The 21,016-nt window shown below is 39.6% G+C and overlaps 6 protein-coding genes and 1 long non-coding RNA gene across 10 annotated transcripts; 2 read left to right on the top strand and 5 right to left on the bottom strand.

The window, feature by feature from the left end:
• Window positions 1-479: 479 nt before the first annotated feature.
• On the top strand, window positions 480-3,346 carry LOC140796778 (FRIGIDA-like protein 4a). The gene is made up of 3 exons (XM_073149889.1): window positions 480-1,614; window positions 2,142-2,317; window positions 2,483-3,346. The coding sequence occupies exons 1-3, from the start codon at window positions 747-749 to the stop codon at window positions 3,071-3,073; spliced, it is 1,635 nt and encodes a 544-aa protein (XP_073005990.1). The 5' UTR covers window positions 480-746; the 3' UTR covers window positions 3,074-3,346.
• A 262-nt stretch (window positions 3,347-3,608) lies between these two features.
• Window positions 3,609-4,425, bottom strand: LOC140796779 (late embryogenesis abundant protein 47-like). Its single transcript, XM_073149890.1, has one exon. It carries the CDS (start codon window positions 4,295-4,297, stop codon window positions 3,863-3,865), a length of 435 nt encoding a protein of 144 aa, XP_073005991.1. The 5' UTR covers window positions 4,298-4,425; the 3' UTR covers window positions 3,609-3,862.
• A 1,567-nt stretch (window positions 4,426-5,992) lies between these two features.
• Window positions 5,993-8,418, bottom strand: LOC140796843 (uncharacterized). Its single transcript, XM_073149989.1, has 2 exons — window positions 7,464-8,418; window positions 5,993-6,378 (listed from the first exon to the last, which is right to left on the bottom strand). Exons 1-2 carry the CDS (start codon window positions 7,952-7,954, stop codon window positions 6,354-6,356), a joined length of 516 nt encoding a protein of 171 aa, XP_073006090.1. The 5' UTR covers window positions 7,955-8,418; the 3' UTR covers window positions 5,993-6,353.
• A 1,238-nt stretch (window positions 8,419-9,656) lies between these two features.
• On the bottom strand, window positions 9,657-9,965 carry LOC140796438 (uncharacterized). Its single transcript, XM_073149475.1, has one exon. It carries the CDS (start codon window positions 9,963-9,965, stop codon window positions 9,657-9,659), a length of 309 nt encoding a protein of 102 aa, XP_073005576.1.
• A 2,239-nt stretch (window positions 9,966-12,204) lies between these two features.
• On the bottom strand, window positions 12,205-12,955 carry LOC140796844 (uncharacterized). The gene is made up of 2 exons (XR_012110543.1): window positions 12,792-12,955; window positions 12,205-12,655 (listed from the first exon to the last, which is right to left on the bottom strand). It is a non-coding gene; the product is annotated as an uncharacterized lncRNA (long non-coding RNA).
• Window positions 12,956-13,581: 626 nt separating this feature from the next.
• Window positions 13,582-17,590, top strand: LOC140796688 (non-specific lipid transfer protein GPI-anchored 26-like). Of its 3 annotated transcripts, none has more exons than XM_073149767.1 (3): window positions 13,582-13,981; window positions 14,205-14,327; window positions 14,586-14,888. In XM_073149767.1, the coding sequence occupies exons 1-3, from the start codon at window positions 13,660-13,662 to the stop codon at window positions 14,705-14,707; spliced, it is 567 nt and encodes a 188-aa protein (XP_073005868.1). In that variant the 5' UTR covers window positions 13,582-13,659; the 3' UTR covers window positions 14,708-14,888. The 3 variants fall into 3 exon arrangements, with proteins under 3 accessions (XP_073005868.1, XP_073005871.1, XP_073005869.1); XM_073149770.1 differs by lacking the exons at window positions 14,205-14,327; window positions 14,586-14,888 and adding exons at window positions 16,917-17,039; window positions 17,306-17,590 and having other exon boundaries at window positions 13,588-13,981; XM_073149768.1 differs by lacking the exons at window positions 13,582-13,981; window positions 14,205-14,327; window positions 14,586-14,888 and adding exons at window positions 16,378-16,792; window positions 16,917-17,039; window positions 17,306-17,590.
• On the bottom strand, window positions 17,145-20,495 carry LOC140796687 (protein ANTAGONIST OF LIKE HETEROCHROMATIN PROTEIN 1). 2 transcript variants are annotated; one of them, XM_073149765.1, is made up of 3 exons: window positions 20,245-20,495; window positions 17,774-18,800; window positions 17,145-17,550 (listed from the first exon to the last, which is right to left on the bottom strand). In XM_073149765.1, the coding sequence occupies exons 1-3, from the start codon at window positions 20,396-20,398 to the stop codon at window positions 17,421-17,423; spliced, it is 1,311 nt and encodes a 436-aa protein (XP_073005866.1). In that variant the 5' UTR covers window positions 20,399-20,495; the 3' UTR covers window positions 17,145-17,420. The 2 variants fall into 2 exon arrangements, with proteins under 2 accessions (XP_073005866.1, XP_073005867.1); XM_073149766.1 differs by having other exon boundaries at window positions 17,766-18,800.
• Between the last annotated feature and the right edge of the window lie 521 nt (window positions 20,496-21,016).

Genomic DNA, 21,016 nt, shown 5'->3' on the forward strand with positions numbered 1-21,016 from the left:
TTGTCTTTTATATTAAGATGTCAGTTGTTTGAATGCTTCTGATCACGAAACCAATATTTAGTGCCCATATCGTTCATCCCCAAGCAACTGCGAATGAAAGAATTAACTTGCCGGTCATATATAATTTATAGATTCATAGACAAATTATGTCTTACATAGTAACTTGGGTTATTAAGTTAGAGGAATAACTCACCATTATACCTCAGTGGCTAAATCTTACCAAGTTCGATTTCTCCTATGAATATTGAGGCTAATACTTGATAAATTTTCTATCAAAGTGTAATGTGCGTATAAATTTTATATATCGAGAAGGGTCCGACGAAGTCCGGATCGATAAAAGAAAAAGAGATAAGAGACAACAGTAGCGAACTACTGCTCACCGGGGGTCACCACATTCCAATTACTATTCTCTCTCTCTCTCTCTCTCTCTCTCTCTCTCTCTCTCTCTCTCTCTCTCTCTCTCTCTCCCCCCCCTTCTTATTCTATTACCGGTCACACTTAGCCTACAGCCTTTTCCCACTTTACAGTGCGCAAATTCCACGCGTCTTCCCGCCATTTGCTGCTTCACTGTTGGCGTTCTCCCCTCTCTATTCCTTTCCCCTTCCCCTTCCCCTTTCGGGGCTTTCCCCTTCCTTGCCTCCTTCTCCCCTTCCCCTCCTTTTCCCTTCTAGGGTTAGGATTCGGGTTGGGTTCTCTTCTTCCTCCTCCCTCTCTTCTCCTCTCTGGATCGACGAGGAGATCGAGAGATGGGCTCGGATTCGGCCAGCGTCACGACCTCGATGGTGCGGGAGAGCTTCGCGGAGCTCGAGAAGCAGCGGGAGCTCATCGCGAGCTGCACCGTCCTATGGAAGGAGCTCTCCGACCACTTTTCCTCCCTCGAGCGCGGCCTCGAGGCCAAGTCCGAGTCCCTCCGCTCCAAGCGCGAAATCCTGGACCTCAAAACCAAGCGTAAACTCGACTCTCTCGACCGCCGCGAGCTCTCCATCGACGCCGCCGTCGACCTCGCCCTCGCCAAGCTCGACGAGCGCCGCGCCGCGGTGGTCCAATTCCTCGCCGATCCTGACGATGGAAAGGAGGATCTCGTTCCAAAGCTGCGATCTTTGTGCACTAAGATGGATTCAGACGGGTTCTTCGATTTCGTGGTGGCGAAAAGAAAGGAGGTCGAGTTGCTTCGCTCGGAAGTACCTTCGGCCCTCGCGGATTGCATTGATCCGGCTATATTTGTACTGGATGCGATCTCTAGGGTTTTCCCCGTTGATAAGAGGGTGGTGAAGTCGCCGAATGATCTCGGATGGGCTTGCATAGTGATACTTGAATCGTTGGTGCCGGTCTTGGCGGATCCTGAGCTCGGGTCAGCGAGGCTCTTGGTGACGCAGAGCGTGAAGGAGCGGGCGAAGGAGATGGCGGCGGAGTGGAAGGAGGTGATGGAGAAGCGTGGTGGTCTCGAGAGTGCGAAGCCCCCTGATGCTCATTCTTTCCTGCAGTATGTTGTGACATTTGGGATCGCAAGCAAGGAGGACAGGGATCTGTACCGGAGGATTGTTGTGAGCTTTTCATGGCGGCGGCAAATGCCGAAGCTCGCTATTGCTCTAGGACTTGAGGATGAAATGGAAGGTACTTATGGTTTTCTTTCTTCTCCTATTTGTATCTGATAGGATCCTGTGGTCGTCTTAGCTTATCAGAAAATAAGCAAAATGAACAGAAGAAAGAGATACGTGATCATCTTTGGGGGATTGGACCTCCAACATTTGCTTCAAGCACCTTCTTTAGCTTTTCATTGATAGATCTGCCATAGGAATTCTACAATACATGTTGTATTCTATTCATTGTTAATGATTCTGAGTACACACTACCCTTCAGGAAACAAATACCATATTAGAATATGTCAATAAGTATGGGAACTGAAATTTCTCAAATTGTGATCACCTGATTCTTTATTTTGGTCATATCTGTGTGGGTATTCGATTTTGTCCAGTCCTAAAATATCGAACTAAGTGACTTTCTGTATGCTCTTTTCTGAAATGACCCTGTTTGCTTCAGCATCAGAGGCTGCAACACTAGATCTATGTTCTTTCTTTCTTTCTTTCTTTCTTTCTTTTTTCTTTGTTGATTTTTCTCCACAGTTTCAATTTAATTTGCAGGTATAGTTGAAGAACTTATTGGTAAGGGACAACAGCTTGACGCAGTGAATTTTGCCTATGAGGCTGGACTTCAGAACAAGTTCCCCCCTGTTCCTCTTCTGAAATCATTTCTGAAGGGCTCAAAAAAGGTCCCAACTTCTACCTCAGATGATCGTAATAACACTGGCCAAGCTGTGGTATGTTAGTTAACTATTAAGTTTGCAATGACCAAATGAACTGTTCTCATTTAATCCCTTGTCATAGTTCCTTTTTCTCATGTTATTTAGTAGTCATTTTCTTTATATTTGATATCTGAATTGTCCTAACTTCAAATTTTCTTTTCCTTTCTTTGTTCACCGCAGAATAATGCCAACAAGAAAGAGCACGCGGCCATTCGGGCCGTTATAAAATGTATTGAAGACCGCAAGCTTGAAGCTGAGTTCCCCACAGAAAGCCTTCAAAAGCGGCTTGAAATTCTGGAGAAGCCTAAGGTGGAGAAGAAAAAGCAAGCAAGTGGTGGTGGTGGTGCTGCTGCTGCTGGTGGTCCTGCAAACAAGCGCACACGGACGAACAATGGTGGACCAATGCCTCCTGCTAAGGCTGGCCGCCTAACAAACAATGCCTATGTCTCATCTTTTCCAAATGCTCCCACATACGTGCGGTCTCCATCTGCCCATACCACACACTCAGCAGCAGCTCCTCCTTATCCTTATGATATTCCGTCTGGACTTGGACATGGACATGGGCATGGACATGGAGTCTATGGCAGCCGAAGCCCTCCAGGGTTCAGAGAGCCATATGCATACACAATTGAAGAAGTAGCCAATGCTGGCCTTGGTATGTCATATCCATCTCCTCCAATGAATTATACTCCTTATGGAGCATATGCCACTGGCTTGGGAGGTTATAGTAATCCAGTGGCACCAGTGTTTCAGCACGCATATTATCGGTAGTGTCAGTCAAGATCTGAATGACAATCACTAATGATCTCGAGTCACTTGCTCAATGGGCATTTTGTTGTGACTGACTACTAGGGTAGAATTGTGTGTGTGCTTACCAGCTTGGCCTAGGTCTTGCTTAGATCAGTTGTGTCTCGCCTTCAGTTAATAATGCATGTAAATATTTATCTAAGTTTTAATCCTTTGGTACACAAACTGAGACATATTGAAATATTTATATTAATTTCAAGCTGAGTACATATATATAATCAAAGTTCAGTTTCTGTAGTTGATTATGTGCACTGAATTGAGGGAAAGCATTTTGCTAGGTTTACATTCAACTGATCAATGAGTGGTGTTCTTTGTATTGTTATTTATGACCTCTCCCTTCTTTATGCTTAGCTTTCAGGGAACATTGTACATGACTCCTCACTGTTATACTTTGGTTAGCTCTATTATGAGATGTTAAATTAGCAATTTATTTAATCTGTCTATAATAAGAGGTTTATGCTGTCTATTATTCGATCAGGCATGTGGAATCTGTGCAAAGTTTCCACTAGTTTATGGTAGTGTTATGCCAACTTCTTAAGCATTTCTTTATTAAATGCACCTTTCTGTAACCATCTTATATCCTACTAGAGTTTCTTCTATTATATGTTATTTGATAACTAATTAGTTCCTACCTTAAAATTTCCTCCCAAGTAATATTTGTTCCCTAAATTCTACAACAATTCCAACTAGATTATATTTGTATCATATTTTAAGCATAAAGATGACAGAAAACTCTCTTCTTTACTGCAACCTCTACGGACCTCTCTCCTCGTTAATCCTCGCCGCCGCCGTCACCGCCGCGGCGAGTCCATCCTCCTCCCTCTCCTCCCCCTTCGCCAAATTCCCCTCCTCCGCCTCCCTCACTCTCTGCGCGTCCTCCCTCGTCGCCGCCTTATTCGCCGGCAGCACCGCTGCCGCGTTCCCAACCACCTCCGCCAGCCTCGTCTTCTCTTCCTCCTCCTCCGCCCTTGCATTCGTCGCCACCGCCTTCTGCGCAGCCGAGCCGACGCCACCGGGAACCACGCCGGAGAGACCCGGGGCTCGCATCTCCGCCGCTTGCACAGCCGCCGCGTCGGCGATGTCCGCCGGCTTATCGCCGGCGGTCAGGGCCGCCCCTTCTAAAGCCTCTCCGATCGTCACGCGGGAGGACTCCGCCGTCGTCCGCTCCGGGATCTCGAACTGGACCATTACCTTTGATCAAGATGGTAGAGAGACAGTTATTTAAAAATGGAGATTTTCAAACAACACCCTTTATTTTAAGTGATCTTTCTACTATTTTTATCCAACCCCTTTTTTTATCTATAATTTTTATATCATGCTCCCTAAACTTTTTTTTTTTTTTAATTATATCATACACCCTTCTTATTTTCAAAGGGATAAGAGGCTTACAAAAAAGCAACAGTTTTGTAAATGAGAAGATAAATATCTTCACGGTTTAAAAAGGTTTTCATTGATATTAAACGTACAAGACTAAATATCTATCTAAGATTTACTAACCAAAAAACAATTTTATTACTAATAAAATTGTACAAAATATTAAAAAACTATGACCAGGTTACCGACACTCGCAATATACATACATATATATATATAAGGAGGGGAAGGATGGGCATATATATATATATACTTGCATGTAGAGGTAGACGTGGCAGTTTGCTATCGAATAGGTGGTGAGATAGCAACAGGTGTTAAACTTCATAAGTAGCGGTGGTGAATACTGGGAAGTTTTTTTGGCCCAGTTTGATTCTGGATAAATGGAGTTTATTCGTGCATAGATTAATAAAATCCACCCCGAAGGTTAGAATTTAATCAGGTCAGTTAACCCATTTAAGCTTTTATTTCTTCTTTAGAAAAAGAAAAGAAGAAGAAGAAGAAGAAGAAGAAGCTCTTCATTTGACAGAGAAGTTGTCAATTTCATTTCACATCATTGTCTTGTTCCTCACTGGGCATTGGGGGCACCACAAGAACCGTCGAAATTGAACTGCAGGTCTTTTCTAAATAATTTCCTTCATGCCTATCTTATATATAGCAAGTCTACACACGGGTACATTTGCCTCCATTCTTTTGCATTCTATGAATAAACCAATCTAATTATTACAAATTAGTCATCTCATCTTTCTACCCCATGACTGCTATCACTTTACGAACGATTCTTCTGCTATCACCACCTCCACGCAATGTAAACTTTGGATTCTTATGCCGTCATAAGCTTTAGTACAATAAATCATGCAACCTTTGTGTCAAATCACGTCCTAATATGAGTCATTTTCTGATTTGTAGGAAGTAATTTTTTAAGAGAATTAAAAATTTCCTATATAAATTGTTAACTGTGAGTATATTCTAAACATACTTAATTTCGTATTTAAGGGCTAGGATTAATCAAAAACTCTAAAATATATGAAGCTAACTTTGTGTCACATCACATCCTAACTTAGCCCAAGGTGATTTACTAGAAAATTAGATCACCGCCAGGTTAGGTACTAGATACTAACCCCCACTGATTTATAGTTTCGTAGTGCTTCCGTGATAACCAAACGTGGATAACGAGAAGCATATGTCCACACGTCCTGCAAATAGATAAGCTGTGGAGTACTACAAGAAAATTTTAGTCACGGAAGATGAACAGTACCATCTTTGAAACAAAGATTGCCAATAGATTCTCAATTTCCTACTAATATCAATGATTGCTTCCATTTAACAACTCCGATCGTTTATTTATAACCTTTTATTATTATTTTTTTGGGATGTGATTGATGCTATCAGATAAACTGTGATCCATTCATTCAGTGACGCACTCGAACCCACTCTCATAATTAGGCGGTGCACAAACATCCACTTTAATCACACACAATAATGTTTGAATGGAACAGATAAGAACCTACATTTAAACCAGTAGCAGATAGATAGCTCATTGGATTTGAAGATAGTTGTTAATATATGATACACCCAACAAGCCACATCAGGTCTGACCTGCTTGAATGAATGAAGGTTGTGGGATAATTAGAGATGGTCAACTCTCCTCCATCAGAATCTCCTGGTCATTATTGCATGAGGAATAGAACTTCACCGTATGAAATGGGAGGCTAATAGCAATTATGCCTTATTGACATATACAGCAGTGGCTACCAAAAGGGAGGCTGCAACTAAAGCACAAAAATACTAATCCTATACCCATCTGTAGAGTCTTCTTAGAGATAGCCAGAAGAGATGACAGATGGAGAAGATAACTTCTCTGAGAAGCAGCTCAAGTGGCAAATTCACGCAATGTACTATATGAAAGATAAATCAGCATGTCAGAGTCTGGGAGTCGAGGAACTAAATAGATAGAGAAATTAAGAGGAATGTATGAGGATGCATAATTCTTGCAAATAACTATTGATAGTATGAGTAATAGAAGAAAAAAAGAGAGATTAATTAGAGATGAAGATATGGTACTTTCGAGAAATAAAAAATGGTAGCCATTTTCAATACCCATCAGGAAATGACCGACTGCGAAATAGGATACTTAGTGTAGGCTGTGAAGAATGTAACATATAGCAAGTGGCATTAGTAAAAAGAGACTGATGTATATACTCTAAAATGAAAAGATAAACCGGAGAGTACTTATAATAGATGAGTAAACAAAATGTATAAAGGAGAACTTAATGCTGAACAATTTCTTAATGTTGAGAATTTAATTTAAAGGTGCTTAATATCTCTAAGCCCAATTCCTTGGTTTCAATCACTATTGATCTATTTGATCTCAGTAAAAGGCTTGTTTGATTTGAGGTAAGCCTGAACTTGATTAATTAGTCTTATTCCTTAGTCTTGATTTTTTGAATAAAAAGGATAAAAAGATGTTTAATTATTTAAACAGATTAGGGGCCGTAACCGGTTCAAGGACCCTCCCTGAAACTCAAACCAAACAGGCCTTTATGTTTTACTCTCTCATTCTATCTATATAAGGTCTGTTTTACTAACAGAGGACAAATTTAGCCCTAGAAAATATTGAGAAGCTTGTGCAGAAGCTGAATCGACCACCACTATTATATGCTAATCATGTTGCCGAAGGGGGTCTACCTTCACCAGCTAGGAACAAAAGTTGAAAGATTTGATGCAAAAAGTCAAGTAGAAACAGCATATTTCGAAGCAAATAGTGATCATTTCAATCCAATCCTAAATGGGTATCAAACAATTCACCATGCCCTACTGTCCTACAGAAGAAATCATAGAGATGAAGATGGATGACTTCATAACAACCAAAGATTCGAACTTGCTAAGAAAAAAAAGCATTGTCAATCTCACATTAATTACATGAAAGATCGTTGATTTATTATCCAAAACAAGAAAGAGCATGGAGTAGAGAAACAATTACGTTACAATCACTAGCCGGCCGATTTCGCCATCAACCTCTCCTCCACTCTCCCCCTCCTCCTCCTCGGCCCCCATCGCCTTCGGAATGACCACAACGAGCTCCCCCTCGACGTAAGCAGCAGTGGCGAGAGCCGGCCGGGTGCACGGAGGCAGCCGAAACCTCCACCTATTGAGCTCGAGCGCCCCGTCATCGATCTCATCGTCTTCGGTGGCGTCTGTGCCGTCCCTAATCACGACCTTCATCACGCCGGGGTGTATCGCGATGGCCTTGGCCCGGACATCGCCCCAGAGGTCATTCGTGGCCGCGACGAACCGGAAGCCGTCGGAGTCCTCCTCGACGGTGACGTCGGCGTCGGCGCCGAAGGGGAGCTCGAGCACCTTGCTAAAGATGTGTGGAAGGCGCCGGAGCTTCTTCTGCCGGCCGCCGGTGCCGACACCTGCGGCGTAGCGGATGGCGCCGTTGCGCTTCTTCGGCGCCGGGTGCACCCTCATGGTTGGCTTCCTTCTCGCCTCGAGAACTACCGAAACCCTAACCCTAGAAACCCAAATCGATGGGGAATCCAACCCTAGCTCAAGAGAAGCCAAAGAAAAAAAGCAATAAAAAGCTATCCTTTTTGACGCAAAAATAGCTCGATTTGAGCGGGAGGAAACAAATTCGATCCCCCAAAATCGTCTAACAGCGGAATCGACGAGGATTCCAAACCCTTAACCCTAGTTCCCCAAATCCAACTCGAGAGGAGATAAATGGGAATGGAATTGGATAGTTTGATCAGAGGAAATACTGGTCGAAGAGAGGGCTACTTGGGAATAAAACTAAGATGAGAAGATGCGGAATTCGTTAAAGCGGATAACATCGAGAGGCGCAAATAGTTATACAGAAAAGGTGTGACGTATTATTGTATATAAATTGGTCTTAAATTAACTCTAATTGGACTGAAATTATCATAAACGCCATGAGATATTATTAGACGGTTCGTGCGGTTTGCTGACCGTGATACTGCCCTGGAATCCGATGACTGCTTTAGGGCAAATTTAGAGCCTCAGATTTTAATCAGACGGGCAGGTTCTGCTCACGCCGATATTGCCTGTTTCACGTGGCCAGAGCATGCTGCCACGATGCTTGGTTATAAAATTTTTTACTTCAGATCAGGGACTGCTTATAGTTAAAGTGAAGTCCATTAAATTTAAAAAAAAAAAAAAACTTAACTAATTACCACCAAAATTACTAAAATACCCTGTTTGTTAGACAAAGTGACCGATTAAAATATATTAAAAAATTAACGGCATCACTTTAGTCATAAATATATGGATTAATTTGAAATTATTTTTAAAGTACAATGAGTAAAATAATATTAGGCATAAGTACGTGATGTGTTAGTTTTTCCTTTTCAGTTCTTTATTGCTCTTATGGTTTGAAAATGAAACAATTCAACGGTATAATTGAATTGGATGCACACAATTAATATGTTAGCAGCGTAACATGGCGTTTCTAAGTAGGAACATTCACTTTAAGCCCCCATTGGCTGAAGTGGGCTGAGAAATAAAGGCCCTTTTTTCTGCTCCGAATTGATCATAATATTTTTGTCAGGCTAAACTAATGCCTGAAAATGACTCTAAGGGCCAAGTGAAGAGACTTACATCCAAAGTATCAAGATTTCCATCTTTATGAGATTCTGAAGATTTGTTGCCTGCCCATTTAGTTTCTCTTGTGTCTCTATTGTTTAGCTCTCGAAAGATCTTTAGTTTGGATTTGTTGTCTGTCTCATAACCCTTTAGAATCTGATTCAGGTTGCTTTTGACTTTCACATTCCAAGCTTTATGAAAAGAACAAGGAATGGTTGTTAGCAAGAGAAGACAAGTGTCAGGAGCTGTTGAAGAAGACCTCAAGAAAGGTATTTTTCTGGAAGTTTGAGAACTAAAAATTGGAGAAATTATGCATATAAAGTAAAGTCATTGGCATCTTCAGTAAGCCTTCCTTGAATAGTTCTTCAAATCTCTGCATTGAGTTGAGAAAACCAAATAGAAACATCGAATGCAGTCATCTCTCAGCACCAAAGAAGCCTGGAAGACTTCAGACAGCTCTGTTCTGATAAAATCCTCTGTACATTACAACAAAACATAGAACAAGAAGATAGGAAAAGCACTGAAATCTTAGGGAAAAACAAACTGAGCATCCACGGGAATCTAACCAAACTCAAGACACTGATGCTGGTTTTGACAAGTCTCCAGATCTCCTCCTCAGCATTTGCCTCATCCCATCTGCAACGCAAACTGCAGGGTTCGATTTAATCCTCCTGCAGAAAGACATGTGAGCTTTCATGGCATCTTCCAATCCATAGCTCTTCTTCTTCTTCCCCTTGCTCATGAGTTCATCTCTCACTGCCTCAGAGCACAGCCCACAAAGCCATATCCCTCCAAAGTTAGACTTCACACTGGTTATGTACTCTTGGGTGCAGTCTTCTCTTAGGCCACAGCACTCACACCTCACTGAGTCGATCTCCATGGCTTGATGGATGATGAAGATACTGAGGGAGGGAAGGCCTTTTGTAGGGGAGTTGTTATGGTTGAGGCAATAGGAAGGTATTAGTTGAGAGAAGGTTGTCATAATTAATTAGGACTCCATGTTCTAAAGTGTCATATGAGACAATGTTAGTTGGGTTGTGGGAATTGGGTCCTATCTATCAAAATCTAAATTGATTTGTTGTCACAGTACTGTCATCCTCCTAGTTAGTGTGAAATGTTCAGACATGATCTTTTCCATGGCATATGGGCTTAATTGGATAATGACCCTTGGGATTTGCCTTGGCACATTGAAATTTGATTGAGTGGCTAATCACATTATATGGCTTAATTGCTTGAGTTTAGTGGCTCTGACATTTATCTTCGTGTGTAAATTCCACACAAAAAGTATATAACCAAAATCCAGATTTGGAGGAGCATACATATAAATAAAGAACTTTATATATGTAAAAATGTGCCACTAAAATCTGGTTCGTAGACTTCTTTGGATGATGAACAGATACTAATTAACAGTATGACTGCAAGGGAGACAACCTAATTATTGGTGTTTGTTGACTAAATGAGACAACCTAATTATTAGCGTTTGGTTTGTTGACTTCTTTTGAACCCTGCTTTCTTCTTTAATGAATAGATATATCATCCACGGGGAAGTAATGATTGCTGCTAGATTTGGCTCCCTAACATGATCTTAACTCTTTACACTGGAGCTTGCTCAATAAGCACATCATCAAGAAGTAAAAAAAATCTTTTTTTCTGGAGCAAGGGTGAAATTAAACACAGTAATGAGGAAAATGTACAGGCTGAAATTATAAAAAAGAAGAAGAACAACAACAACAAGAAAAGAACCAATTATACTACTTGAATAATTCACCTTTCATACCTTTCGTCTAGTTCATAGAATCTAGTTATTTCATATCTTTCATATGGTTCATGGAATCTAGCCACTTAAGGCATGTGAAAGCCTACTCTAATAAAAGAAGCAAGCATGAGTCATGTTGTGCATGGAGCTTTTAAATTATATATTGACACAATTAAAAATATGAGGCATGAAGACTACATTTCATGTGAATTGTATACCTGCCAGAAATTTAATGTGACGAACATTACATGTTATATTTATGTGGCTACCGAGACTGTGCAAACAAAACCATGTGCTTGAGAGATAGAGGTTTGAGACATGTAGGTGTAAATAATGAACACCTGGTCCAGGAGAAGCAACATTGTAGTAGAAATAAGAACACAGCATTAAATTCTATGCATAAGTATTTATGATGATGACAGGATTACTTAACACATAGGCCATCATGGAAGCTTTTCTCCTTCAATAAGTTACTCACCATTTAGATGTAGCATCTAACAATTTTGGAGGAGTTTTTTGCTTCACAAACTTGTATCTTGGCACAAAATAGTCCTTAACATTGATGTGGCATCCACTGAGAATTCTGTGTCGAAAATGATACTGCTTTTCCTACCACTGTCATTTTTAAGGAGCCATATCTCTCCACCTGAAGAAAAACAACAACAATGCCAGATAAAAATTTTGTGATGCTTCACAAAACCACTGTAAAGTTGCCAAAGCTTGAATTAGTTTTGTACATGAAGGTGTCACAACCATGGTGGTGAGCAACGGAAGGTAACTCCCAATTCTTGCAATCTCATCAGCAGAACATAGTAGTTCTGTAATTTATCAATGTTCTCTTATTGATGGTCGTATATATATATCTCTCCATAACTATCCCATAGCAGCACACTTCCACAGGATCAAGAAAGGAATAAAACTTAGCACATAATAATTATCCAATGATGATAAATCTGCTCATGTTTTCCAAGCAAGCATAAGAGACCATTAATATGTGTAGGAACATAGGAAGGATGGTGGGAAGAACTTTACAATTTAAAGAAGTTCATGTGAACAAGAATCTTAGTCGATAGGAAAAGGAAATAACATCTAAAAGAGACAATGGTCTTACATTCATTGATGGACAATGGGTGAGCATTAAATTAAAACTTTCTTGCTATCAATTAAGACTCTCTGAAGCAATTGGACAATTAATAAATAGGCTAGAGAAATTTGCAAGGCTTACCATGCGAAAAGTCACAATCAGTTCTTTGATACCAATGCTACTCTGCTCTTTCTAGTATCTAATGATAAATAAGATCGTCCTTTCCATATTGAAAAATATACCTTATATATATGGAATGAAGTGAAAAGAAGATGTAAATTAGAATAAAATTTAATACTTTTCAACCAACGATGATTTGAAACAAACTAGAACAAGAAGATTGAGAAAGTTATAATGCTGCTAAAATATTGAGATAGCAAAGTATTTCCTGTGAATGCTTGCATCGATGTACAGAGCCTTCAAATGTCTTCAAGGACCTGAAATAGGGCTTATATTGTCCCACAGGAACAATTCAATGCAGTAAAACATCCTCGCAGACCATCTTTTCCTACAGCCAGACCTGCCTGAAAGCAGTATCTCCTCAGAAAATTTATCATGACACATTGGTACCTATCTAAGGGCATGCAAATAAAGGTTAACTCATAATAGATAGAAGGTTTCCTTATAAACTCCTTCTCTGCAACCAATTCTATACGACTTGTTCGTTATTTTCCCAGGATTCGATTCACAATCTAAAGATTAGAAATTGATCAGCAACCACAGCATTTATCTAGCAAACAAGAACAACAAGTCAATAATCAAGCAAAAATAAGCCCCAAACAAATCTCACCTCATCTAAAAGAAATAGAGGAATGAACTAATCTTATAAGGAGCAAATCTCAGATCAAAAGTATTCAAGAATTCACCTTTGGTGATCAGAGCACGTCATATCGATCTCGGCGCACTCCGAACCGAAATAAACTTCTCGTATCCTCCTCCTCATCGTCGCCGTCGCCCTCAGGCGGCCGCGGTGGAGAAAGAGACCAATGGGAGGAGGAATAGGAGGAAGCGGAGCGAGGCGGATAATTTTCGTTTTGGACTTTTCTTATTTCACACCCTACATTTTGTCCTTATTTCAGTTGACGTACTTCGTAACTTCTTGAGAAGTGATTTGCAAAATAGTTCTACTATATAATCACATTAGCAAATGTAGACCACGATGGACACAAAAGGCATACTCCGCATACTTGCAAATGCGATTTCCATTCCAATTTTGCAAATGTTTTATATAATGGAATTAATTTGTAAAAATTGATACAACTTAATTAAGCCGTGATACCCATACACATATTTGAAATTGAATAATATCTTGACACATATACGAAGATTCAATAACAAACAAAATCAAGAGTGTGACATTATTTAGTGGCACTTATCTTAGATACAACTTACTCAACAACAACAATAATTAATGTACTAATCTGGGCCATGCATGACCTTGGTGGAGGAATCAACCAGGGAAGTTGGCCAACCCCAAAATAATCCAAGCTTATTCTCACTACCAACTTCAATCAAACACCATAGCTTAAAAGTTCCCATATGACACCTTCCCCTATTCCAACACTATTCCAGCCGTTATTAGGAATAGTTGGCCACCTATCCAAACTCCCCATCACCCCTTTATAAACCCTAGCTAGTGATCTTCTTCTCTCCACCAGCACAACCACACATCAAAGCCCAATAGTTCGTATAGATCACCTCGCTCCTATCTATCTACTTCTATTGGACAACCAAATGGCTCGTGGAGTGATGGCAATTAGTCTAAGCTTGGTTGTAGTAGTTGTGTTAATGGCACAGCAAGCCTCAGCTCAGTCTGGGTGCATGACTGCGATAGTGAGCTTATCTCCATGCCTTAATTTTATCACCGGAAACACGTCGACGCCGAGCTCGTCGTGCTGCTCGTCGCTCGCCAGCGTCGTGCAGTCGCAGCCGCAGTGCCTCTGCGCCGTGCTCGGCGGCGCCACGTCGTCTCTTGGCGTTACCATTAATAACACTAGGGCTTTGGAGCTCCCTGCTGCTTGCAAAGTCCAGACACCACCTGTGAGCAAATGCAATGGTAGGTTGTTTCAGTTTTGTTACCTACTTATATATATATATAGTTTTTATAATTGCCATCGAAAAATAACTAAATATTTAACAAGTTTCGAATGTAAAATTTTTATTAATAATTTTTTAATCTAGATTCGATTTTAATTACAGTTAGTTAGATTTAACTAATGAAATGTCATTCTCAAATGATCACAATAATTTCAAAGGCAATTACGATATTTTTCTTGTAGCTCTTGGTGGAGCACCAGCTGCATCTCCGACTGCCACACCTACGCCGGCGACGCCATCGACGCCATCGACGCCAGAGACTCCGTCGACTTCGTCGACGCCTTCGGTACCAAGCGTTCCTTCAGGTGCGTAGTGATAATAACATTTGGGGAACTCGTATTTAATAAATAGACATTTAGATCCTCATGTTTTATATTTGTATATATTATATATTTGTTACTTTATTGAGAATAAAATTGCTGTCATGACTGAAATATAAATAGTAAAATCATCTAGAAGAAGTTTAATTTTCTTCCCTAAATGGGATTAAATGTCTATTATTAATTCTGTAAGCAAAGATTAAGTAATAATTTCTCATCACATATAATTAAACTACGATACAGGAAGTAGTTCATCGAAGACCACCCCATCAACTACAACTCAATCATCAGATGGAAACTCAAACAAATTGGCAATGATTCCCATCGTCTTCTTCGGATCACTCGCATCGCTCGCCATCTTCTAAGTAAATCTTGCAGCAAATTAAGAATGGGTTGGAGTTCACTCGATCTTCATGGGGATTTGTTTATTACGTGTGTTATTATATATGTATTCTTTTTCTCTGTTGCTTTGTATTAATTAATGCTGGTTGGAAATCTTTGTATATTGGATGATATGAATATAAGTTCATTTGTCTGTTTCGTATATATGATGGCCGGGTGAAAGAAGTGTGCAATGGAAAGGAGCATATTAATAATAATTATTGTAATATGTTCTAACATATTAATTATGATATTTAGACTGATATAACCAAATATTAACCCAATATAACATTAGACTGATATAACCAAGAAGAAATTGATTCATAAATAAATTTGTCACAGAACAACTGGAGACAAAATGATACAATTATTTTTCTTCGTTTAGTTTGACTTCACATTGTTCAAAAGAGACGTGTCAACAATGAGGGAAAATGGCTGCTTATTTTCTATTTTTCAACTCGATAGAGTGACAGACAATTGTCAATTGATGTTATTAAATAGGCTGACCTCGGTTTAATTGGTATTTTTTTATTCTTTCTTAAAAAAAAACTGACATACAAAACTATAGGCAGGCTGGCTACCCTAGGATTGATATTTGATAAAAAAAAATTTACTCTAGTACTGTATGCATATAATTTAGACCCTTTATAATCTATTTATTATGAGGGTTTGTTTACCTTATTGTCGGTATTTTCTATTTCATAAATAGGAGCATTTTGATAATTTAATATTAATCTAAATATTTTACGCAGGTTTGAGTTTAATATGTGAGATCGAGTCATAAATAAAATTGATATGTCTTAACTTGATTACAAAGTGGGCATGTTTATGCTTATTACACTAACACATTTACCTGATTTATGATACAATAAATTAATTATCATCTAAATAACTCACTTATCACTCAAATATTTTATTTACAATATAAATAAATTTATTTAAAACATGAATACTTTTTATAAACACAAACAACTTGTATAATTTAATAACTCATTTATAATATACTAGTTTAAATTTGACCCAATATCCTAAGACGAGTTGATTGCCACCTCTATTCACAATATCCAAACAAGGCCTAACAAGATTGGGAAAACAAAAAATCTAAGTTCAAATTCAACTCAGACCGCTGGATGATCATGCATCAATCGCCTAGGATAATATAATATCCATTTGGCTAAATTTGAAAATGGAAAGTTATTTTCTGCCATAGTGATAGTAGAATATTTTCTACTTAATACTTGGGGGGCTATAAAGAGTATAAACAACTCATTAGCCCAACCTGGTTCATAATACTCCACTGATCACCACACATATGGATTATGTTTCCTACTTGGGGTCAAGAATAATTCCCAACTAATTAGTCCTACCTAGTTAACAAAAGGATCTACCATCTGGTTCATGCATGAATCCCTTCATATTAATTTGGTGGAAGAATCAAGCAGGAAAGTTGGCCAACCACAAAAATCTAATCTTATTAATTTCTACCACCAAACTCCAATCATTTCCCCATAACTAACACTACCAACATCAACAAACCAAGCTCAGTTCCATGTTCACACATGGAATCTTACTCATTTTCTACTTCACTTGAGCAGCTAATTAGGAATAGTTGGCCACCTATCAAAACCCTAGCACTCCTTTATAAACCCGAGCTAGCTAGTCTTCTTCTCCACCACCACAAGCAAAACAAAGCCCAATTCATATCATTTAATTAGATTCTGTCTATCTTCTTCTAATAGACAACCAAATGGCTCGTGGAGTGATGGCAATTAGTCTAAGCTTGGTTATAGTAGTTATGGTAGTGGCACAGCAAGCCTCAGCTCAATCTGGGTGCATGACTGCGATAGTGAGCTTATCTCCATGCCTTAATTTTATCACCGGAAACACGTCGACGCCGAGCTCATCGTGCTGCTCGTCGCTCGCCAGCGTCGTGCAGTCGCAGCCGCAGTGCCTCTGCGCCGTGCTCGGCGGCGCCACGTCGTCTCTTGGCGTTACCATTAATAACACTAGGGCTTTGGAGCTCCCTGCTGCTTGCAAGGTCCAGACACCACCTGTGAGCAAATGCAATGGTACGTAGGATATACATATCTTTATAGCTGATTAAGATACACACACGAGTTACGTATGTAGAGATCCATGCAATAATTAAGTAAACTTTTATGATAAATTAATTAATCTCGTGGAATTTTGTAGCTGTTGGTGGAGCACCAGCTGCCTCTCCGACGGCCACCCCTACGCCGGTGACACCATCCACGCCGGCAACACCATCCACACCAGAGACGCGATCAACACCGTCGGTTCCAAGCGTCTCCTCAGGTAATGATTAAAGTTTACACCCTATATTTTGAAGGCTTAATTAGTTCTATAATTAAGTTAACCTTGATGTTTCTTTAGTAAAATGTAAAGACTTTATTTGTAATATAGTCAAATATAGGATTGTTATTTATAATTTTTCTAAGAATAAAATAACACATTTGGTTGTGAATCGTAAATTTGCAACATATACGGTGTGAAATGTAATTTTCCCATACCAAAATGGGATTAATGCACTGCTAATAGGATCCGTCTTTGTTTTAATACAGGAACTACATCCAAGACCACCCCATCTACTACCACTCTATCTTCCGGTGGATCTTCCAACAAAATGGCAGCGATATCAATCGTCTTCCTCGCAGCATTCACATCGATCGCCATCTTCTAAGTCTCGCAACAAAATTTGCATTGCAGTTTTAACTCATCCTGGAGCATTTGTTTACGTGTGCCATTCTGCATTCTTTTCCCTTGTATCATGCTTCCTCTGTATTCATCTTCTTTGGAATCTTTGTACCTGTTTGTTCGACGAGATGAATAAAATTCTATTGCTTTAATATGATGAAACATCACTGCAATATAACAGATTACAATAACATCCATCAACCAAGTCATCAACACTGATCATCACATGCACAGCAAGAGAAACGTTGAACTGCATCATAATTTCATAGCATGACTAGCAGTACAACACACTAATCTATTAATGTTTCAAAAGTTCAAAGAAGATGCCTGATTACAGTGATAGATGTCTGGCAAGAATCTCTCTCATTGCCTTGCCGTGGGGATCCGATTGTTGACTACTTTGTTCTTTGTAGCCAGCATCATGATGATCTGATAAGGTAACGTCAGCATTGAGTTCATCTCCATAGTCTATGAGGATGTTGTGAAGAAGACAACAAACAAGGATGATACTTGGCAACTTGTGCTTGTCCGGTCTCCACATGACTTTGTGCAAGATCCTCCATGCACCTTTTAATCGCGACAATGCTCGCACGGCGAGCATCCTTGCGGCTGTTTGTCTGGTATTGAAGGCTGTCATTAAAGCTGACAGGCTCTTACCTTCGTATGGAACCATTAGCCAGGGAAGAAGAGGATAGCCTGCATCACCCACTATGAATTCCCTGATCTCTGCCTTCCCTGAGGACATTTTTACTGGGCCATTCAAGCGTTTCCCACTTTCGCAAAGCTTGAAAAAGGTTGAACACTTGAGAAGGCGGGAAAAGGTCATGCTTCCAGGCCAGCCAGTTACAATGTCAAGAAACCTCATCTCGTGGTCAACAATCCCTTGTAAAAATATACTGTAGTTGCTCTCACGGTCGCACCAATCTTCTGATGATTCCACTGCAGGAAGTGTCATGATGATGTGGGTTGCATCAATGGCCCCGCAGCAGTTAGGCAACCCAAAAGTTGTTTCAATCTTGGCTTTGATTTCCTCCATTCTGGCAGAGTCAGGCCAGTTGAGGTGATGTTTAGCTCGCCGTTCCATTGACTCGATAAATCTCCATGTCACTTGTGAGACTGTAGATTGGCCAACACTAAAGGCAGCCCCTACTGATACTTGAGAATCACCGGATGCTAACCTTCTCAAGGCAATGGCAACTTGCTTCTCAACGCTGAGAAGCCTACCCTCGATATTTATGAGACCAGATGGAGGCCTTGACACCAAATCCTGCCTCACAAGGGAACAAATGTATTCAAAGGTCCCTCTTGATATCCTGAAGAAATATTTGAATGCTTCCTCTTCATCAGAAGGAATAGCTGGTCCTGCATGCCAAGCAATCAGGATCTTCTAGATTCATTATTAGGAAGAGAAAGAAGTCAATAAACTGGCAGTGCAGATAACATTGATTCTTTCTAAATGACCTTCCGCCCTATGGAACAATCAGTCAATCACAATGCTCTACAAAAATATGGTGCCGTGTAACATGCACAGGTTAGAGAAGTACATATTCTGGTGTGTTTTATTTTTTCATCTATCCTATTTTTTATCTGCTTACATTACCAAGTATAAGCATAACGATAGTGGCCATTTGTTTGTGTCAGTGCCAACAAGTGAATAATTCCAAAATGATGGAGACTGATGATGTTGATGTGAAGAAGGTTCACGCAACCAAAACCAATAAGCAAATCAGCCAATACTTATTCAGTATCCTCTATTCTCACCGTTGGTACTCTTTTAGCTTTATTTACATTAACCTAAGGTGAAGATAGTAGCTTCAAAGATCAACTTGATCCAAGTTTCACATCAGCACATACTAATAGATAGTACCTAGATTACATAAACTAAAGAGAATCTCACCTTCAAAAAAAAAAAAAAAAAATTCATTCTAGTACCTCTGCTTAGGTTTTTTTCTTTTATGTACCATCTGCCTATAAGACAGTTATTCTATCTCAATATTTGAAACCAACTTCCCTTGATGTCCTAGGGACCCTTGCTCTCTGTATCTTTCAAGATTTCTGCCTTCATCATATTGCATAACCAAATGTTTTATCTAGACTATGAAAGCTTCGTGTTGCTAACCAGAAAACAGCAATCGGCATCAATTACAATGATTGGCATTCTCCCTATGGAAGTATCGTGACACAAAATTGACAAGGATAGAAAGTGCTGTGAACCTCAAATATCAAAGATTGAAATGAGAATGCAGGCAAGATGGAAACGGTAGGAGCAATTGGATACAAATTAATAAAAGATAAACTGAGCTAGATTGGGAATTGCTGGAGAACATCTCTTGCCAAGTCACTATTTCATCCTCCCGATCACAATTTCTGCAATTTGGTCCATATGCATAGCATAAATGAGAATCCTTTCTTACAATAGTTCAAGTTATTTTCTCAAAAGTCCACTTCAAATTTGTTGATATAAGTTTCCATTGTAGCAGATCTCTTTAATTCCTTCATAAGAACTAATCAAGCCAAGAAATCAGGTGAGTAACCAAATTTTAAATAAAGAAGAAAAAAATCAGGAAAAATAAAAACTTAGCGAGCATTCCTATTGTCCGGACGTGTATCCAAGGCACATTAAGGACTTATGAAACGTTTAATTACCCCGATAAGTAGTAGTATTCATTGAATGCAACTTCACTACTAAGAACCTCCCCAAACCACATTAGCAACAACTCTACTTGCAAATTGGGAACAGAAAGACCCAGACCAAAAGGATTCGCAATTAAAGTAAGAGATTTCTCTCCGGAAATTGGTCGAATACCTGAAGTGCTGTTCTTGAGCAAGAAGCTATACCACCACTCCGTCTCCAAAGCTTTGGATTCGGGAGGCTCCAATGGGATGCTGCTCTTGTCGCCTTGTTTAGTTGAATCCTTCGCTTTTCGCTTGGTTTTCTTCGATTTCTTCGGGGGAACCATCGTTGTGGTCGAGCTTCTTAAGTTCACTGCCTCGAATTTTCCCCTTCTTTTCCCTTCAATCTCCCACCGCAGCAGTCACTGGGTCATCAAAAGCTCGCATCGCCTGGGATTTGGCCTTTTGGTTGGTAAATTTGTGGTGTTTTTTATATCACCACCTAAACTTCAACACTATTGCGGAAAGCTCCTTTTTGCATTATATGTTTATTACAGTTTGCACCCTTTCTTTTAAATATTTTTAATTTGATATCTGTATTCTCAATAAATGTCAATCGGCCATTGGATTTACAAAACACATCCTAAAATTGGATGGTTTTTTTTTTCTTTTTCCTTTTTTTTAACAAAACCCGAGTTAGCAAGCAAGATGGTTTTTTTTTGCAAAAAGCCCCTTCGTCCAACTGAATGACCACTCAGCAAGGCTGTTTATAAATATATTCGTCGTTTGATTGAAAACGAAATATGGCTTTTGCACTGTAATCAACAAAGAAGGTTTTCCAGTTTTGACTGCTAAAACTATTCCAAAAATTATCATGTAGATCAGTAAACCTTGAAGAAAAAGAATTCAGTTCAGCAAGAATCCAGTACGTCGAAGTCCACTGATGGCAAAAGATAGGAGAAAAA

Source organism: Typha latifolia, chromosome 10, assembly GCF_019914945.1.
Source record: "Typha latifolia isolate L0001 chromosome 10, TyphaL0001v2, whole genome shotgun sequence".
In the NCBI taxonomy this organism is placed as follows: domain Eukaryota; kingdom Viridiplantae; phylum Streptophyta; class Magnoliopsida; order Poales; family Typhaceae; genus Typha; species Typha latifolia.